Consider the following 21,605-nt stretch of genomic DNA (forward strand, 5'->3'; position numbering starts at 1 on the left):
TCGGTGCTGTCACTATTTCTCCAATACTTAACACATTTGGTTATCTTAAAAGCATACTAGGCTTTCCACTTTTTTAAATTTCTCTAGATATAAATAAGCGTATATTCAAAATTTAAAAAAAAATAGGTTTGCGTTTACATAGTTATTATTTTACGAAGTTTTAAAGTGTCGTACTGTTGAATAGCGCTGAATAAAAAAGCCATTTGTAAGCAATCGTAAATTCGATACAGCGAGTATAAAAGGGACTGAGAGCAGAGGTAAAAACTATCCGTGTGTCCTAGATGTTGTACATTTTAATATAACACACTGCAAGAGTTAATAACAAGGATTTACGAAATTGATAAACAACTTGCGATCTTCTTGTAATAGATGTTTACAAAAATGCAGATCTTACAGGTTTAATTGTGGGTTATAAATGATAAAGTTGTAGAAACAGGATAAGTTCTATGAAAATTGTTTGCCGTTAATTTGGATATTATCCGCATTATTTTAATGAATAGATATTACAATAACTTGTTTCGTATGTGTCATCAAATACGTTCATAATTTTCTTCAATTTATCTGCCGCATATTTATTATTATGTGGTAATAATTTGCTGTTTGATGTAAACAATTTTGTTTTGCTTTTTTGTCAATTATGTCGGAGGATTTAAAGTTTAAAATTATTGATAAAATACTAACAATATACCCACCGATATTGTTAGGCATTGGAATTATAGGAAACATTTTATCTGTGATCGTTTTGGCACAGGCAAGTACCAGAAAAACTTCGACTGGTTTTATGTTGATGTTCCTGACAGTTACCGACACATTGATTCTCATAAATTCCGTACTCGTGCGATGGCTGAGCCATATGTTTGAGATAAATTTAAGGACTTCTTCAAATGGTGCGTGCAAATTTCATGTTTTCTTGTCATATTTTCTGTTCCAACTGTCACCGTGGATTCTTGTGCTTGTAACAGTCGAGCGAGTGTTCAGTGTGAGATTTCCACACAGAGTAAGGGATGTTTTTACAAGACGGAAGGTATTTCTAGGCCTATTTGTCCTTGTCTTAGTCATAGCTGGTTTAAATGCTCATCTTATTTATGGATATGAACATGTTTATAATGATTTATATCAATCATTTGACTGCATAGTGATTAGCAAGCATGAAGATTTCATGTTTAAATACTGGACTTGGATTGACTTTGTTCTTGCATTCGCTGTTCCATTTAGTGTGCTTCTTTGTGGCAACATAATGGTTATACACACATTACAATCGAGTCAAAAATTCCGAAAAGCAAGTACAGTGACTACGCATAACGGACAGGAACTTAGAGGCCACTCATATCGTCGTGAAAACCGTACGGCGTCTCATTTCACAAGTACAGCAGTCGTTTTAAACATAGCATTCTCCTCCTTAGTCTCTCCCTTTTCCATCTTCGCAATAGGACAGCCATATTGGTTTCCAGTGGAAACAATAACACCAGAACGCATTGCAAACTTGATGCTTACTGGGACAATATTTCTGATGTTGTTGCATACAAACAGTGCAATTAATTTTGTGCTTTATATTTTTTGTGGATCAAAGTTTCGTAGAGATTTGAAGAACCTTTTCTGCAAGCGGAGAAGAACTATCTCAGAATCAATGCATAATACGCGGAACTTTCATACACAATCTGTGAGCACCGTAAGTTCTGAAGGAGAGACGTTCATGCGATTATAACGCAAATGCAATGTGCATATTGTTTGGTTATATGAAATAATGTGAAACTCAATAATAACATTTTACTAAGATGGCATTTTTAATGCACTATCAACTTATTTTAATTTCAGCGTGTTGGGCATTCTAACTGAACAATCTACAAAAAGCCAGTGCTTGTTAAATACTTAAATAGTTTTTGACTGTTTGACTGAACATTTTTAGTCTTAGTCCTGTTTATCAGATTCTGGATTGACTGATATGTCCTACCTTATAAAACGTTTAATACTTTTAAAAAACATGACCGTTAGTGTCAGAAGCTAGTTCAAAGACTGTTTTCTGTATGTATTGATTTCGGAAAGCATAACATAAAAAAAGAATGTTCTGCAAAACAAATCATGATTATCATGGAACAATTGTTTTTACCATCAATGTTTAATAGCGGTAACGACTGGAAAGAACAAATGTTTTATTGAAATTTTACCTCATGTTACCATGAGTTTAAGTTTGATTTATCCTATTACCTTTCATTACTCTTTGTTCAGAATTGAGTGCTTATTGATCATGTGTAATTGTAATTGTAAGAGCAGTGTTTTATTTACAAAATGTTATAATTAATTCATTTAGTTCCTTTTTGTTTCAGTATCGTATATATAGTGAATGGCAATTAGTTAATATGCATTACAGTTCATGTCTTGTTCATACATTTGTCCATGCTTTACATTTAAGTCCTGCTTAAAGTGTACTAAAAACTTATAAATTCAACAATTAAGATATCCTATTGTACACACTAATTACTTAATACATATATAATGAAAAACTGTGAAGAATGAAAAAAAAATGAAGACAAATTAGAAAAAAAGACATGCATATGTATGGCCAGTATTAAGCACAGTGACCAATAATATCGTATAATGTAAATTAAGTCTCATAATTTGTTTGCTCTCAATGTAACATATGCATTATTTCCTTATATTTCAAACACTTATATAACAATGTTTCGTCAAACTGTGGTTTTGTCTTCTTTTTGTACGTTTTCTGGTTCTATATAGAGAATACTACATTTGTTGTCATTTTATGAAAATTGTGCTATACACAATGGTTTTATGTCGTTTTTCATTGCCCATTTTATCGTTGTATGTGATATTTTAAAGGTTGAAGATGCAAACTTAATATCGCGTGGTAGCATCTTCAAAGGACAGACATTAAAGTGTAAGATGTTATCTATGCTGCCTTCAGTATGAATTTCGTAATAGAATATTTACAAAGTAACTATAGGAAAGGCGCAAATCATAGCTTAACGGTAAAAATCTTACTACATATTTTATATTGATAACGTACAATTTTCATGTCTGTTAAATAATGGAAACGTTCTTTATTATAACTCTTACTCAAATCGGAAACAAGATTATTCACCGTTTTTATATGAAATGAACAATATTAATGAGATATAGCTTTACATCATGTAACTGTCGGATATTTTTATTCCCAAAACATAAATTGTAAATACAAAATAAGAAACAATGTTTACAAGATACTTAAGTTGTTATTTTTTATATCTGCCAAGGTGATGCTAAAGTATATATATGTTGATATAAACTATTTAAGAAACCGTTTTCATCACTGATAATATCCAGCATTTTATTGGCCGATCTTCAGGCTGAAATATTTGAACGTGAGTGAAGTTGGTAGGATTTCAACGAACAAATATACTAAAATATTTTGATGTAAAATGTCAAAGTTATATCCGGTAAAGCAAAACAAAACAATATACATGATACAAAAGATCTTTCTAAAGCCCTTAAGAAATAGATTTATAACTGTACATTTTTCTGTTATTGCTTCTGAACTGCAAATTACAGCATGCATTTGCGTTTTAAACGAACATGTTTACTTGAACATTTAAATGAACAATGCTCTTGTTTTGTCAAACTGATACATATTTACATGATAATAATAAGCACCGATCAAAACGGGCCAATATACGAGGTCAAGGTTATCCATTAAGACTGTAATTACTGTTCAATTGAATTATTCTAAAACAGCTTTAAAGCGTTTATTGTTTCTCCACAAATACGGGCAACATACATGCGATGCTTATGGACAAACCTGAATTTAAAACAAATATTTTTTTGTTTTATTTACGTGCTTACAGTTAAAAATATATTGGAGAAATATTTCATGGTTTTACAACGGATTGGATTATACATTATCTTTGAATCATTTTTATAGCAAATAAATATATTTCAATTATCTGTGTAAATTAAAAGGAAAGCAAAATGTTACAAAGTATCAAGTGCGATATTCTGATCAGCAGTATCTAAATACTAAGTTAAATATAAATGAATGGTAGCTATATAGTGATCAACAAGTCTGATGAGACTATTGAAGTTTGGCAATGGCATGCAAACTTTTCGGCCATTGTTATTTTGCTTACATTCCAGAGAATAAATGGGCAATATGACTCGATATCAAGACAAATGTTCAAACTGTTATCTGACATGCAATTATGAAAAATGAGCATTACAATATTACGCTCAGTTTCTTTGTAATTATATAATAGATTATGGGTTCTGAATACTTGTAAGCATAACAACATGACGCGCATACGGTTTAAAGGCGAGACGGCAACACCTATATTTTATTGTACTACATCAATAAAGTTATTTACATCCACGACACTAATGTTATCAATATTTTCTTTTTCTTAAAGTTGAAAAGCAAAACGGTTTTGAAGTAGGCAATATTTTTTTTCTAACCATTTAAATGTAACTCGTTTTCACTCCGAATGATCGTCATTTTGTTGGAAAAAGCAACTACTAAATTAAGTATGTCATTGAAGGTTTCACAACATTAATGCATTTGGCTAAAGCTACCATAAGTAAAGATTATTGTATATTAATGTACTTTATTATATTATCTATGAATAACCTAGAAATGCGTTTCTCTGATTTGCTAACATGTATTTTTATTTATCAAAAACACAGGTCAATATTTTTTTCCTCATGTTTACCAGCTAAAAAGTCCATATTTGTATAATATATGACGGTATGCGTTGCTGACTTAAACTTCTCCTAGTACAAGAAAGGCTTTATATAATATATATTTTCTATTCTGTTAATTGCTCTCTTCAGTTTTTTGAAAATTTCCATTACATTACTTCTTTTTCTTGCCTCATATATTTGATTAACAGAAGTAACAAAACACTATAAAAACGTTTGAAGTAAGATGCTGAAAATTAGCTGATCAGAACCAATATTATTGAGCACTCATAAGGACGCATATTTGATTGCCATAAAAAACAGCAAGCCCACAATAAAAAACAAAGTCTGATACCACCTGCAATTAGCATAAATTAAAATACTTTGTCCGTGATCTGCAATATACTAAAAGGGTAATTCATGCTATCATTAAACACATATAATTAAAATGTAAATAGGTGTCACTCAGAGCATGATTCTTCATCATGATTACGTGAAAAACGCACAGTGTGTAAAACCATGCACTGTTTATGCCTGTCAAGCTAATTTCAACACATGGTTTTTAAGTACACGTGGACATAAACATTGTATTTGATAATCTTACTGTAAAATAATTATAATAATCATACTGTCTGACACATGGTTAAAACTACAACACAGCCGTGATGAAATGGATAATAATAATATTAATGGAAGTTACAATCATAATCAAATATACATAGTTTACTTTCATACTCCTGTTTATTGACTTGGTCATTCGAGCAATATATGGACAATGAATGACATTTTATCCTTGGACCTTCATGTCAGTGAAGTATTTTAAACTTTCCGCATGAAAGACTGTCCTTGGAGGCATCTCAGAACATAAAAGAAACCTGCAAGCAATAACTTTTAAGTTAATGCCTTAGGTAAAACTAAGGGTAAATAAATGCCAAGTTCGGACCGGGTATGTACCTAAGGTCTTTCTACACCAGAAAAGCTGGAAAGCCCTAAATAGGGTTGATGCAATGAAAAAACATCTATTTTATTGTTGATTTGTTTATTGATAATATATATAATATTTATCTAAAATAATTTTTGCTACCCCGATAAATGAATGCGTCATTTAATGATAGAACTGTTCCTACATAGAAAAAAAAATACCATTGATCCTGCTTTCGTGACATAAAGGTATGATTGCGATAACGAATATGACACGCATGTTTAGATATTACATACATATATAGAAGATATAATAAGGAACAGTGCTGCTGTTTGACGAACAGATTGTTCTGTGTTAATTTGTCACAGCTTGCCTTTTGTTAAGTTTCATAAATGTATTATGTTACACACACATGACGTTCGGGTAATCTAAAATTGTGGAAATCAGGAAACTGCTGATACACAATGCTGATCCAAATATTTTTCAATTTACGAATTTTTATTTTTCAACTTCATTACTCGCCGCTGTTACATTATTGCATTTACATTGTTATCGAAGGCACATTTAAGAACCATTTTTAATTTTTTTTTTTTTTCTTTATTTTTGAAAATATGGAAATTAAAAACAGTTGTTACAATTCTATTTATATGATAAAAGTATGTGGATGCTCTAAATCAGTTATTAACAATTCAATCGTCGACATACTTTTTATAATTATTTCATTGATGCCATCTGAAAGGAATATACTTCATATTTGAAGTTAAGTTTAATGATGCAGCGACAACCTGACAAATTCAATTCTTATTTAGATACGTGTATACTACATGTATAAAAAGAATAAATCACTGATCCAACCACTAACGTATTCCTTAGTGTTAATATAATTTCAATATAGATTAAAAAAAGACCTTGTGAAAATGGTGTTTTTACAATAATATCCATGAAAAGATTGTACTGTTACAATCATATCCATGTTAAAAGTGTGCTGTTACAATCATATTCATGTAAAATGGCGCTATTAAAATCTTCTTAATTTTAAGGCCATTATTAGAATTAGTTTTGTCTCAAACATTTGACATTTCTGGATTCTAACCTTAATTTACGAATGTTTCAGACTGTTTAATTAAAAGGATCCTGAAAAGTAAAATAGACAACACTAAAAAAGAGCATACATGTATTTCACTTGATTGTGATAACTAGGTTAAATAATGAATATCAGATTATCTTTACCACTAGCGCATATTATACACATTTTCCCCCATCATTTTAAACACGGGCAATCTATCTGTTAAGTCATTGAAATAAAATTGAAATAAATACCGCTTTTATATCTTTTAACTCAAAACTTCATAGTGCATGACTTTTTGTAAGATACTATGATACAATATCTGATGATGTAGATACAATCTTAAGGTATTTGATGGTGTCGGGTTGTTTAATAACGTTGAATTCTTTACTGTGTTAAAGAGTATTCGTAAATTTGATACACAGCGTGGAGATGTTTATGCACCTTAAAGGTGGAATGTAGATACTATATGATATAATATAACACATTGCCTTTGGAAGTTAACGAGAAAAAGGATTTACAAAAATTGTAAACAAATTGTAATATCGTAATACTATACGAAAATAAGGATCCTACAGGTTCTGTTTTGCTTCGTTTTGTTTGTTTGATGTTTGTTTTTGTTGTTGTTCTTTTTTTTCTTGTTTGTTTGTTTTTTGTTGTTGTTTTTTTGTTGTTTTTTGTTGTTTTTCTTGTTGTTTTTTTCTATTTTACTTTCTTTTGGGGGGTCTTTTTAATTGTTTACTTTAGACATTATAAGACTGATGCTATGCTTTTTAATGTGGTTTAAATGTTCATCTAATTTATTTATAAATAAGAGCATGTTTATAATATTTATATGAATCATTTGGCTGTGTAGTGATAAGCGACCATGAAGATTTTATATATATAAATATTGGACATGGACTGACATTCCATGTTTAAGTGTTTTTATTCGGCAACATTAAGATTTTACACAAACAAAATCGAGTCAAAAGTTCTGTAAAGCAAATGCCATGACCCCACATGACGGGCGGAAAATCAGAGGAAACTCATGTCACCGAGAAAACCATACAGCATCTCATTTCAGAAGTACAGCAGTCATACTGAACATTACATTCTTCTGTTTTGTATCTCATTTTTCCTTCTATGCAATAGGACAACTATATTGGTTTCCACAGGACCTAGTAACACTAGGACGCATTGTAAACTTGGCGCGTATTGGGATGAAATTGCTATTGTTATTGGTTATAAATAGTGCTATTTATTTAGTACTGTACATATTTTGTGATTCTAAATTCCGGGGGGGAGGGTGGTTAATAGTTTGAAATATTTTCTGCAAGTGACGTAAAACTATGCCGTTCACAATCTGTGAGCACCACAAAGAGTGAAGTTTTCTCGGTTATACCGCAAATTCTCTGTGTACATTGTGGAGAGATGTATGGCATAAAAGCAAAGCAAAGCTACACGATAAAAATATACATTAAGATAACGTTTTAAATTCACTTAGATCTAAAAAAAAGGGCGTGAACAGATTAAAGGGTTTCAATTTAGACATGCTTGACTTTCTGATAATACTGTTCTACAAAGAACGGCAATGATTGAACAGGGCCTAACTAGATACAAGTACTAGGACACCTTGTCAATTGAGAGCATTGATATGACTCGCAAGTGGAATCCTTTAATACTTTGCAAATAATTGTTTTCGGCTAGACACCTCTGTGAGATGGTTGTATTTGGTAAAACAGGGTCTTGTTGAACTGACCATGGATAGGCTGATATTCTCTACCCTTTAACATGTTAGATTTTCTTTACAAAGTATGGTATTAACAGGCAGTTAAAGACTACTATTTCTTTGCACTGGTTAAACAATCATAACATAAAAAAGGATTGATCTGTAAACAAAACATGAATATTAATAAAATAACAATTGTTTTATAGTGCCAATATTGAATTGATAATAAACCCCCGCCTATTTTTACAGAAAATTTCAGTTTTGCGCACTCTAATAATTATATATTCAAACGTATGGTATTAATGGTTGAAAAATTGTTTTTAGCCAAACACGAGGTCTGCGCAATTCCAATACAAATAGTAGATAAATACTTCTTTTCAGAGGAAAATTTCACTTTCAAAATGACACACTCAAAAACATTCGTTAGTGCGACATGAATTACTATTCGTCCACACCACACGTTTAAGTATTTAACGCATTCCTTACAGATGATGACAGTGAAATTATTACAAATGTATGTGAAATACAAATATCTAACATAATACTTTATTTTTTAGAACAAACTGTAAGGCATTTGTAATCAAGGGAAACATGTTTTCCAATTTTAATATTTTAAGATGCTTAATAGAGAGAACATTGACAAAACTCATTTGAAATATTTAAGCAAACATGTCCTTCTTTCAATCTGAACAAAACCATTCATCACTGTTGGAAAAAAAGTGTCAAACAGTGTAGACTTTATTCAGTCATCAAGGATATCCCGGCTGATTTGACCTGCACTGGGCACATGGATAGAACCTATTCACGCAAGCTCACTAAAGGTTAATCCATTACTGCATGAGCATTTTGTGAAAAATGGCTGATTTCATAAAAAAATCCTCCCATTACAAGTTCAAATTGCTAAAAAAAAAATCTAAAAACTGCTTCAATACTAATCAAACTTTGACCATTGTCTTTGTAACAATATATAAATAACACATGGGTTTGTGAGTAACAGTAAAAATATCATCCCGAGGAAAATACTGTTACCCGAGGCGTAGCCGAGGGTAACAGTTTTTTTACGAGGGGTGATATTTTTACTGTTACACACAAACCCATGTGTTATTTATTTTATTACCCCCGAACAAAAATACTGTGATGATCTGAAATTGTCAACTAAATCTAACTGTAACAAAAATAAACCAAGAGTAACAATAACTAATTTTAAACTGTCCTTACCTTGCAAGTTTTAAGTGCACTGTAGGCCTACTTGAGAAGCTGTTTTTCTTTTATTCTTTAGGCAAGTGATGATATCTACCAGTCATAAACATAAAATAAGCTGTGTTTTATTCAGAAAACAAAACACTTACCCATTTATAAGGTAATGATCTGTGAAGTCTGATCCTTCTGCATCCAGAATATTCTTCGCATGTTTTTTTTACAAAGTGCATTTAGAAAATAACGATGATATCCTACAGATGTCTGGCCACCAACTCGATCTGTAACGTTTCACTGGTTAAAATTTTTAAATTATCCTTTGTTGCATGCTTTAATTGTCTGCATGTTCCAGTTTGACACAAAATTATTCACATTACAATTACTTCCGTTGAAAACGGATGTTTCCTGTTGACTTTTCAACAAAAAAATATTTAATTCGCGAAAGGGACTCTAGGGTGCAAAGAACTAAATTTTATCAGAGTAATAGTTACTTCGGCGATGCTCTATAGTCGAATATAAGAATGAATCGAGAAAAAAATGGCGGCCATTTTATTTCATTTTATTTAGAAAATAGACCACGTGACCAGATTTTATACTGTTAAAAAATACTGTTACCTATGTAACAGTACAAACTTCGTAGTCACGTGGTACACTTGCATTAACAGTAAGAATAACTCCCAGAGGCCTATGGGAAATTAACATTACGAAAAAAGTGAGGGGTAATAACATGCTCTGTTTTAATGTCCTGTTACTATGGCAACGAGGGGACATCTTAAAATTGCTTAAAATCACTATTTTGTGTTGATTTTTTTCATCAAATTTGATTTCAAAGTGCTGCAACTTCTCAATGGATTCAGATAGAGTCAAAGACTTTTCAGCGTTGGTTACACGTTACCTTATGATCGATCAGGGGTCATTTTTAGCCTCCATTTTTTTTGGGCGATGAGGGAGATTGCCGCGCCCCTTCACCCCCCCCCCCCCCCCCAACAGAAGGGGGCCACCTCCTTTCTTGCAACCCCTTGTCGTACCTTTTTGATGGGAGGCGGCGCCGTAAAAGTGGTCATATTTTAACAACATTTCTCAAACGAAACATGTGTTTGGGGCCCAAACAGGATATTTTTTCACTATGTGAGGCCTAGAAGAGGGGAGGGGTCGAAATGCATTATTTCGCGTATATATGAGGTAAAAGGATAAACCAAATATTTAGTAATAATAAGTATCCAACAAAAATGATTGGGCTTCAAGTTCTTACAACATAAGTGTAGACTATACTCTTCTCGGTGATATTTTTAACTCATTTTGTAAAATGGTATGAATATATTTATCAATTAAAGCAAAACTGTCAATGAAATTTCAATTTATAAAGAAAATATCTAGGATTTGTTGAACTATACAGACAAACCTATTGTGACTAAGATTCTAATTACCGATTTACCTATGTCTTATTAGTTGAGAAAAATTAATTTGATGTTACGATGGTATCTTCTGTTATCATCGAATTGTTTTCCCCCAAGGCCTTCCGTACTAATTATCCGATAAAAGATTGAAATAATGTCTAACAAAAATATTCAGTGTAAAATGACAAAGGAATAGACAAGTATAAAAATATTGATAAATAGATGTAGATTTTTTTTATTTTTATTTTAAGAAAATGAATGATTGGCTAAAATAAACAAAGAATGGCTGAGAACATACGTGAAATTACGGAAAACTTGCAGAAAACTGTGCCTGTTGTTATTCTGTGCATTGGTACAATCGGCAATGTCTTGTCACTCTGTGTGCTTACACGGCCTAAGACAAGGTGCTTATCTACGGCCGTATTTTTTATTGCTTTGACAATAGTCGATTTCATAGCACTTTGGAGTGGACTTTTGAGAGTTATAATATCTGGATATCTGAAAACAGACATTCGTGACATAAGCACGGTGGTGTGTAAGCTACATGTGTTTATAGTTTACACATCAACACATATTTCATCATGGCTTATAGTTGGAGTAACTGTTGAACGCGTAATTTGTGTTTGGTTGCCAATAAAAATGCGCATTGGAAGAAGTAACAAAGTGGCTTTAATTGTTACTATCGCGACGGTATCAACGTGCATTTTAATAAATTTACATATGTTACTTGGTTTTGAACTGAGCACAGTAAACGTCCTAAAGGGCTCCAATTCAACGATTTCAACATGTCAGCCAGGTTTGAGTGCAAGTTACATCCATTTCATAAATAGGATTTGGCCCTGGATTGACCTATCATTGTTGTTTCTTATCCCGTTTTGCTTTCTCATTGTTGGAAATGTTCTGATTATTTTTCGAGTACGCAAGAGCAGACATTTGCGACGGGATAGTTGCCCGGACGTAGCACAAAGTTCTGCAGACACAAGCTCGCTATATTTTCTTACCGCTTTGTTAGTAACACTTAGTGCAGTTTTTGTCGTATGTGTTTTGCCAATAACTGTTTACATTATTATGCAATATACATGGTGGCCAGGTGTTCCTTTAACAGAAAAAGAGTTAGCAATTAGCCATCTTGGTTGGGCCATTGTTAATATCTTAGTCTATGTGAACTATGCGGTGAATTTTATTCTTTATTTTACATGCGGTACTAAATTTCGGGAAGAACTGGAGAACATGTTTCGGTGTTGCAGGCCAAAGTTTACACGGAAAGTTGTTGGTGAGTGTCGAAGCATATCATCAAGTGGAAGCGGTTCTATTTGTCATATCAATACAACTGATATTCTTGCAGCATAAATGAAATTGATGAATGTTATTTCGGGCATGTGAAACATCATTTTAGAAAAGATTAGCCTAATTTTCGGCAAAAGAGTATGACACTTTAGACATGTTTTGCAAAAATTCGGTAACGGCGATTATCATGTAAGACAGGGTCTGCATAAAATACGATAATGGAGGTTATCAGTTTAGACTGATAGGGCATGGAATTCGGTAACGGAAGTTATCATTTTTGATAGGGTGTGCATAAAATATGGTAACGGATATGTTACCACTTTAGACAGGAAGGGCGTGAATTTCGGCAACGTACTAGGTTGTCGTTTTTGACAGGATGACCAATTTGTCGGTAACGAAGGATATAATGTTTAACAGGATGCGCATAGTGTACGGTAAACAGTGGAATTTTATCTCGAATTCTATAACCACTCGTATAAATACTATAATAGTAGGAGGGATAAAATTGAAGTGACAGATTGGATAAGCATGAAAATGGTATATGGGGTTTAATAGGGATATGACATCAATTCTTACCTACCGCAAATATATGTTTGTGTTGGTGGAACATAAAAAACAGCGGTTACACAAAAACGGGGTGGAAAGAATACATGACAAGTGTACGGTATATGTTTTTCAAACGGTAGCTGAGTAGGATTTAAGATGAATTCTTTCAGCAGCTCCAACACTGTCATTGTGTAATGATTTATTATGAATGTGAGAGTTTGAACTGATATTGATTTAGTTTTTTTAGTTAGTGTGCAAGTAATAATTGTTTTATTGAAGAGACGAGGGAGTAGACGACATTTTTAGAAAATCCAACATAATGTTTCGACTGCTTTGATGAATTGAACGCAACTTTCTGATACATATATCTTCTGTAGTTCTTTTCCTCATTTTAGAAGTATTTCCTGTACTTTTGAATTCGAAGTAATTTCGAAATAGGGAAAATTCATGTTTATCTTAAGAATATTATTTTTCTTAATTTCCATAAAAAACACGTTTGAACATGGTTGAAATGTTGAGTGAGCAGTTTCTAACGCATTTTCGCATTGCTTATCCTACGTCGTAAACATTAACTTGCGACATGCATATATTTAAACGAAAGCGAAACGGTTATGCCATTGACAAAATGATTGTTAAAACTAATGCAAGAAGTCATAAAGCAGATTTTTTTTCCCTAAATTGCAAATTTCGGTTTCGGTAACAGTTTGATATTGAGGATGATTTTCATAACTTTGTACATGTATAAATTTCACCAGATGAATCAAAGCTGTAACTTAATATGAGGGGCGTCCGTGGCTTAGTGGTTTAGATCGTTGACTTCTGACCACCTGCGGGTTCGTTTGAATCCCACCCTGCGACTTTAGAAGCTATCCAGCAAGCTACCAGAACGACAGTGGTTTTACTCGTGTGCCAGTTCCTACCATAATAATGTACGGAGGGCACCCCGAGGTCTTCTTCCATCAATAAAGCTGGAAAGTCGCCATATGTCATTGACCTCTACTGTGTTGCGACGTAAATCTAAAACCTAACACAAAACCCCACAAAACGAAAAAACAACTGACAGACAGTTTCAATATATTTTGTTTTAAATAGTGAAATGCCCTATTTGTATTTGTATGTTTTATAAATGTGCACGTGTACTTAACTATCTTGTCATGTAAGGTATATTGTGCTGTCTTTACTTCACTACGTTGAGAAAGCTATACGTATGTTATAAAGATGTCATCGTACATTGAACATACGTATATAATCGTTAAAAACAAGGGAATTGGTGTTTTCGTGCGGTGCTCCGCGGAGCGAAAGTACGGCATGGCACAATTCACCCACAATAATAACTGGTAACATTTATTTGCTCGAATATAACAACAAACAATGTATTTATAATATTTTATATAATATTGAATAACGGTATAATAAAATGTTTTTGCATAAAGTGCAATACACAATGCACAAAACGCTTATGATATTCACCAATGATAAATGAATTATATATACATACATTGTAACCATTTAAACATAAAATATGAAAATAATATGTTTCTGGTGTTCAATACAAAGAAAATATTATTTATGAATTAATGAAAATTTATATCATCAATCCGTAATTCGACACTCGCAAAAAAATAGCGAAATCCTAGAACATTTTACCATGGTCCATATCAATCCATCGATTCGAACATAAAGTAAGTAGCATGCAAAATATTTTAAGGGCCGCAAATCATCTATAATTTTATTTTTGCAGATGTAATATAGGTTATAAATTATCAAACTCATTTTTTAATCGACAAAATATTATGTAAAAGGAGTCATTTTATAGCATTTTCAAGGCAGCTGTTCAATAATGAAAAACACATTAATTTAGATTTAGTTAACAGAATTTATAACTGGTTTGTATTGAATGTAATTAGGAAAAACTGTTATTATATGAACCACGTAAAATGCTTAAAATCCCAAGGTATTTCAGATAGAGAGGTTACATTACCAACGTTTAATAATGAAGTTCGAATAAACTTTCTATTTCAAAGGAATAAAAGCGTAACTTTAAGTGTTGTTTTACAAATGAAGTTCAGATATTTTTAATAGTTTTAGGGAATAAAATCTAAAACAGAATTCCCTGCGGGAAACAATGTATCGTAAAAAAATGTTCTGTAAGTTCTGGTCGCACAGTCACCGGTTGAATTGCATGTGAAGCATCTACGTAACGATTACATGTACATTATCACGTCGGCTTTACATGAACGAGATCTGAAAAGAAAATAATTTTATGTCAACTTCTGACTGTAAGTAAAGAACATGGATATGTTTAGCATCCAAACTCAGAGAGTACCTGCAATGGATCGAAGCTGTGACCTCTGTATATAATGCGGACGCTTTACAAGATGGTCATACCAAAGATCCATAAATGTTGTGCACAACTTGTCATTCCTTCTTGGATGTTATTATTAAGTAAGAGTCACTTAAAGGACATACTAAGAAAGTTGCTTGGCGTAAAGGTAAAGAAATCATGTGTACAAATAATTGTGGAAATGACCAGGGGCATATTCAATAAATAAAAAAGCAAACATAATATTTATAAGTCAAAACTTAGATTCCAGTCTCTAATGTGTTCTTGAATATGGCCCATAGTATTCTCTAATTGCTACTTGATACATTAAAAGCGGTTTCATTTGCTAAGATGAGTTGCATCTTAATAAAGAGCATGCAAATGGAACACTAAAGTCTAATTCTACATCTAGCACTATCTAGTATATCTGAACTACGATATAAAGAACATCTTAAGAATATATAAAACCAAACATTATCCACATTGATATTCTAAAATAGCACAAACTTGTTACATGTACATGCGTATTATATTAAAGAGGTCAATAGTCTACATATAACGATAGGAAAGATAAAGGTGATCTATCAACATAAAAGTCGCATAGCATGACACTTATCAAATCGAATGGTTAATAAAAGAACATGATACGTGATGGATTGTGCCATTGTATCTGCACCAGTGACCCTTGATTCTGCACCAATGCTAATCTGTTTATCCGCAAAGAAACAATTCGTTTACTATGTAAATACTTGTTGGTAGCCAAATGGCGCTAGACATATTGTTAAATACATGTAGCTATATTATTAAAAATGTCAACGCGGAGCATGCCCGGCTGCCATGGTCCTATCTCACAATTTAAAGGTCAAATAGCCCTGCAATTCCCTTAACAAACCTTTGGTATTACGTAGCCTTTCAAATGATAAAGATTTTATAACAACGCACGCAACACATTTACAATACTTCACAAAAGCAAGGTTGATACTGGTGTCACTACACTCTAGTTTAACAGAGGAGAGGTAAATATGGGTGATATCAAACCAGCTCACAATGATATTTCCTTTTATATGCACCAATCACGTGACAGTCTCCTCCTCGTTTATGGTTTCAAAAGTACTATGTATGTGCTACAAAAGTATTTTCTTTTTTCATATGTATGTTATTCCAAATGTTTACAAGAAAAGCATTGATGCAAAGCATCAAAGGGCGACGCCAAATGAATTTGATCCAGGTTTGCACCTAAATACTTAACAAAAGATAGAAGTACCATTTCATGTGACCTGGAGGATAGGCCCAGTTTAAGTTGAAACTTAAACCAAAAAGAAAAGACTCTGTCTTGCCAAGATGCAAAGACAATTTATAGTCAATTAACTAATCTTACTATTTATTTTACCAAATACAAGGATACCTGTCATCATCATATAATCACATGCACGAGTATCGGACCTGGGAAGAAAATGTATGACCAGATTGATAAAAAAACTGTGTTCATCTTAAAAGTGTCAAAAACCAAAAAAAAAAAAAATGTAAATAATGACCCCCTTTAAAAATATACTATTAACTTAAAGTAAATTTTTAAAGGGGGTCATTATTTACATTTTTGTGGTTTGTGACAATTTTAAGATGAACACACGTTTTTTATCAATCTTGTCATATTTTTTCTTCCCATGTCTGATACTTGTGCCTGTGCATATAATAAAAGCTTATTGCTTAGGTTGCAGACATGTCATTGACATATATTAGACATAAAAGAGGACCTAAAATGAACATCAGGGGGACACCATAGGTACTCAGAGCAGTAGTAGAAGGAGAACCAGCCACATCAACCAGCTGCTATCAGAGATAAGACTTGAAGCATGTAAGAATGTCATTACATATGGCAGATACTTCAAGTTCCATGAAGAAGAAGAAAAATAACTTCTTCATGTGCAGTAAAGTGTGATCAACTGTATCAAATGCTTTGTAGATCTAAAAGTATCATGCAATACTGCCTTTGTCCATTTCAAATAAAGTACAATCTATTAAATGAGAAAAACCACTTCTAAACCCTGACTTAAACTGCCTGACCATGACTCGAACCCATGACTTTCAGAAGACCAACTGAGCTATCCGGCCGGCTACACATTTTCTCTTTAATAATGAAATAGTTCTAAACCACAACATATTTCCCCACTCTATTGGTTTATGTCCTTGAATTTCTGATGTTTACAGAGCATAGTGAATTAAACTCATGGTTATATGCAGTCACTGGATGAGAAATTTTTCAGCTTGACCAGAACTCAAACCTGTGACCCACAGAATAATGTACCGCGGCTGTAAGCGATTGAACTATCTGGCCGCTTACACATTTTCTGGCCTAAATAGTGAACAGTTCTAAACCGTGACAGATATTTAGATTTTTAAATCAACAGATAATTAATTCTTAATTAATAAATAAGAAATAAAAACCTTACATACTCATAGTCTTAATTAAAATAACAATTTATATATTATGTATAATTATTTTTACTAAAAAGGGCTTAGACAGTAAACTATTGGTTGTGCCATTATTTATAACAGGTCAATTTGAAAGTGAACATAACTGTGCTAATACATGTACAATATCTATTTTTTGTAAGGATAAAAAACTAACCCTTTTTCTATGATTTTTGTGAAATTTTATGAAGGCTGATTTGTGTTTTGCATCAAGGGCACTGGGCGAAAACATGAAAATGCAACAAACACACCACTTTGTGTCTGACGCCTTGTTACTTTTTTGTACTTTGTTGGTTTTCATGTGGCAAAAATCACCTGCTATAAAATTAAGTGTACAAATTTATTCAAGGGCAAGTAACAATCTACTCTATGAAAAGTCTGTTGTCGGTTGACTCAGGAGACCTGAAGCTTGGAAATTGAGACCGGTGTCCCTCCATTACAAATAGATAAGACAGAAGCTGTCCTTTTCAATCTATGCACATGTTAGAAAAAAATTAGAATAACCATTCAAAACATGATTTTTTGAGACTTTATCAATTATATTGCTTGATCCAAGTTTCAGGACATTTTCAATCAATACATGTATTATCATTTATAACTTTAAATGAAAGTATCATCCCTTTAATAATAATGACATAACTGTAACTCTTTAAATTCAGAAATATTATAAGTCTCATCATATCAATATACTAAGATATACATGTATGCACATAACATTAATAATTCCCAGTTTCTATTAAATAAATATGAAATCCTAGCATTAACATTGGTACTAATGGATGGAATTCAAAATCTAGTAGAATATATAAACTCTGTTATAGATACTATTATTAGCCAGCTAACACTGGGTATAAACAACTATAACCTGTAGACTGATCAAGATATGTATTATCATTAATTAATTTAAATGCAAGTCTCATCCATCATAACTGTAAGTCTTTAAATACAGAAATACACATTATATCCATATACAATGATACACTTGTATGCATATTACATTAATAATTCTCAGGTTCCATTAAAAATAAATATAACATCCTATTGACAGGAATTCATAATCTTGTAGAAAGAAAACTATAATGTATACATGATATTGTATAGTATAAAAGTAAAAAAAAATCTCAAATAGTCTATATCATGTGTTACAGATTAAGTTGTGTTAGTGTCTAAACATTAAATGCATATCTCTTACAGTAACAAATACTGTCGGAGTGTCCCTCTTTTAACCTTCCATTAGACTTTACTATACAATGTATAACTAACTGCATATAATGTAATCAAGTGTTTAAAATGAGCACCTATATGTATAGCTTAAATATTCTACTTTTCATTTTTACCAAAGGTTATTTTAGTAACAATTCATATACAAACACATAGAAAATAATAATTTCACATAGTGATTAGAAAATGCCTCTAGCAGAATACCTATAGGTATGTACCAACTGAACAAACTAGAAAAATCTGGTCTAGGGTATATCAAGCCAGTAAAAATATATATCAATATTCACTCATCAGGGCCTCTCTGCTTTTGATGACCTTACAACTGGTAAATTTTATAAAAAACAAAAAATAGTACGTAATACTAAAGATAGAGAAGACAGAAAAGAACAAATAATTTAGTAAACATGAGTTACTTCCCTTAAAAGACTGAAAACCTGAAACCCAAGAGAACACCCTAAACATTAAAATTACGAAATGTTGCAGGCTCAGTCAGTTTTATTAAGCCATGCAAATTAATGGTAAAGTATTCATAAAAAATAGATGACCATGTGACAGCAGTTATTGCAGAAAATCGGATAGCTTTCAACATCCGGATACTGGTACACTTTGTAAAAACAACCATTCTGTGCAACAGATCAACGTAATATGGATAAAATCAATAGGATAATCGTTAACAACAGTCCATTACCTATCCTTATACTCATTTGCAGGTGAACTTTCTTCTTGTAAGAAAATTTTGAAAATATATAAATGAATGAACGAAATGGTTACGGCATCAATGTAGACCACAACGATATTCGAAATCCGGGTTTTAGTATTGTCAATAAAACTAAGGGACAAGCTGTTAAACTGAGCATGCAATTTCGTGAAAATAATATCACAATGCACATGCTTTTTATATAAAGTTATTAAATACAAATATAACAACATATTTGTTTACATGATTTTTACGAATCAAAATAAATCTAATTAACTCAACATGAAATTAACTGCTAATAATAACAGCTCCTTCCATAGGCAAAAATAAAAAGCATTCCATATAAGACGACGCCGCTTACCGGCGTCGCCCACCGGCGTCGCCAATAAAATATTTCAGATCTAAAACATGCTCTACGTTTTACTTGAGAGTTTCCTAGATAGAGGCGTTTTTTGTTTAATCATTTATCTTCTAAATAAAAGATTTGATAATGTATTAACATTTCTTGCACTAGCTCTTAACTGGATATTACAATACATGTATATTCACAAAACATATGATCCTCATTTAATCTTTGAGATCATACATGTACAATACAAGTTGTAATAACTTTTCCCCTAAACTTTTGGTTCAATCAACTACTATTGTTGTTTTCTATTCATGTAAAGAGTACCTATTTTATCATAAAAGTTCAAAAATAAAAATTCTGTCTGCAAGGTTTATAATAATTATAGAACAGTTTGTTACTTTTTTTAACTAGTTGAACTTTGTTGTTGTTGGTGGTGATGATGATGATAATGATGTTGCTGTTGTTGTGGTGATTGTTGTTGTTGTTGTTTTTATGATGATGATGATGTTGTTGTTGTTGTTGTTGTTGCTGCTGCTGCTGATGATGATGATGATGTTGTTGTTGTTGTTGTTGTGATGATGATGATGATTTTGTTGATGATGATGACGACGATGACGACGATGATGATGATAAAGATGATTATGATGAAGATGATAATGATGATGTAGTTGTTGTTGCTGTTAGGTGATGATGATGACGATGTTGTTGTTGTTGTTTTTGTCGATGATGATGATGATGATGATTATTTCTATGCATAAGTAAGAAATAATAGCAGTGCCTTACAACTTCAAGGGAAAGTACTGTGTTAAGACACTATTTCTAAAGTCAACACATTTACCTACCTTACTTAATCCGTTTTCTCTTATATCCGGTTTACTGTCGGTTCTTGCAGCTTCTATTGCGTCATCCAGGGATACAAACATTATATCCTTCCGCGCCGGAATGATTTCTGTCGCTTTAAATACATTCCAGATTTCATCTGAAAGAAGAAATACCGATCCGCATTAAACTGTTATAAGCCGTATACTATCGTTATTAACAACCGCAAGTAATAATAAAAGTACAGAAAAAAGAAACAAGGCTAACATATATTTTATTTTTATGGACAAAATTTTCCATCATTTCTTTTGCTACATAGTAATTGCCAGATTTACATGTAACTGTTAAGAGAACTTTGAATTTTGGCGCACATTCATTTTCATGTTAAACTGTTGTTCTAGGTCAAAATCTAGATTAAAATTAATCATCAAAACGCATGGTTTGGTATCAAAAGTGGTAACACATAATTATTAGAATGCTATTAGCTTTGAGTTATATGTAAATTCTATATTTCCATTTCTTACATGAGTATATTTTTTGTTTTATGAACTTTGATTCTGACTTTAAAGACCATTTCAATGCTTTTTATTTATTTTTATTCGTTCATGTTTGTTTTTTGTGCATTATCAATGTCAAAGGTTTACATACCTGAAATGTTAGTTAGGTATACCCTGACGTGAACATTCTCGTAATCTTGAATTAGCTGAAATTTATAAAAGGACATTGCATAATTATTCATATTTATCAAACTTGAATGTTTACTAGTATACTACAAAAAAACGGTATAAACGATCGTTTAAAATGATACGTAATGTCAAAATACTAAACGACATGAGTCATAAGAAGTATGTATGGTTCTGTTTATATTTTAATCATCAAACAAAATGTGTTTTGGTCATAAAAGACACAGCAAACATTGTAGCACGATTATATTTG

General features: G+C 32.1%; 1 protein-coding gene across 1 annotated transcript; it reads left to right on the forward strand.

Moving 5' to 3' along the window:
* Positions 1-221: 221 nt before the first annotated feature.
* Positions 222-2,090, forward strand: LOC132746530 (probable G-protein coupled receptor 139). The gene has a single exon (XM_060735714.1). The coding sequence runs from the start codon at positions 638-640 to the stop codon at positions 1,703-1,705; it is 1,068 nt and encodes a 355-aa protein (XP_060591697.1). The 5' UTR covers positions 222-637; the 3' UTR covers positions 1,706-2,090.
* Positions 2,091-21,605: the final 19,515 nt, after the last annotated feature.

Source organism: Ruditapes philippinarum, unplaced genomic scaffold (genome assembly GCF_026571515.1).
Source record: "Ruditapes philippinarum isolate M1 unplaced genomic scaffold, ASM2657151v2 ctg3745_1_1_1_1, whole genome shotgun sequence".
NCBI classification, from domain to species: domain Eukaryota; kingdom Metazoa; phylum Mollusca; class Bivalvia; order Venerida; family Veneridae; genus Ruditapes; species Ruditapes philippinarum.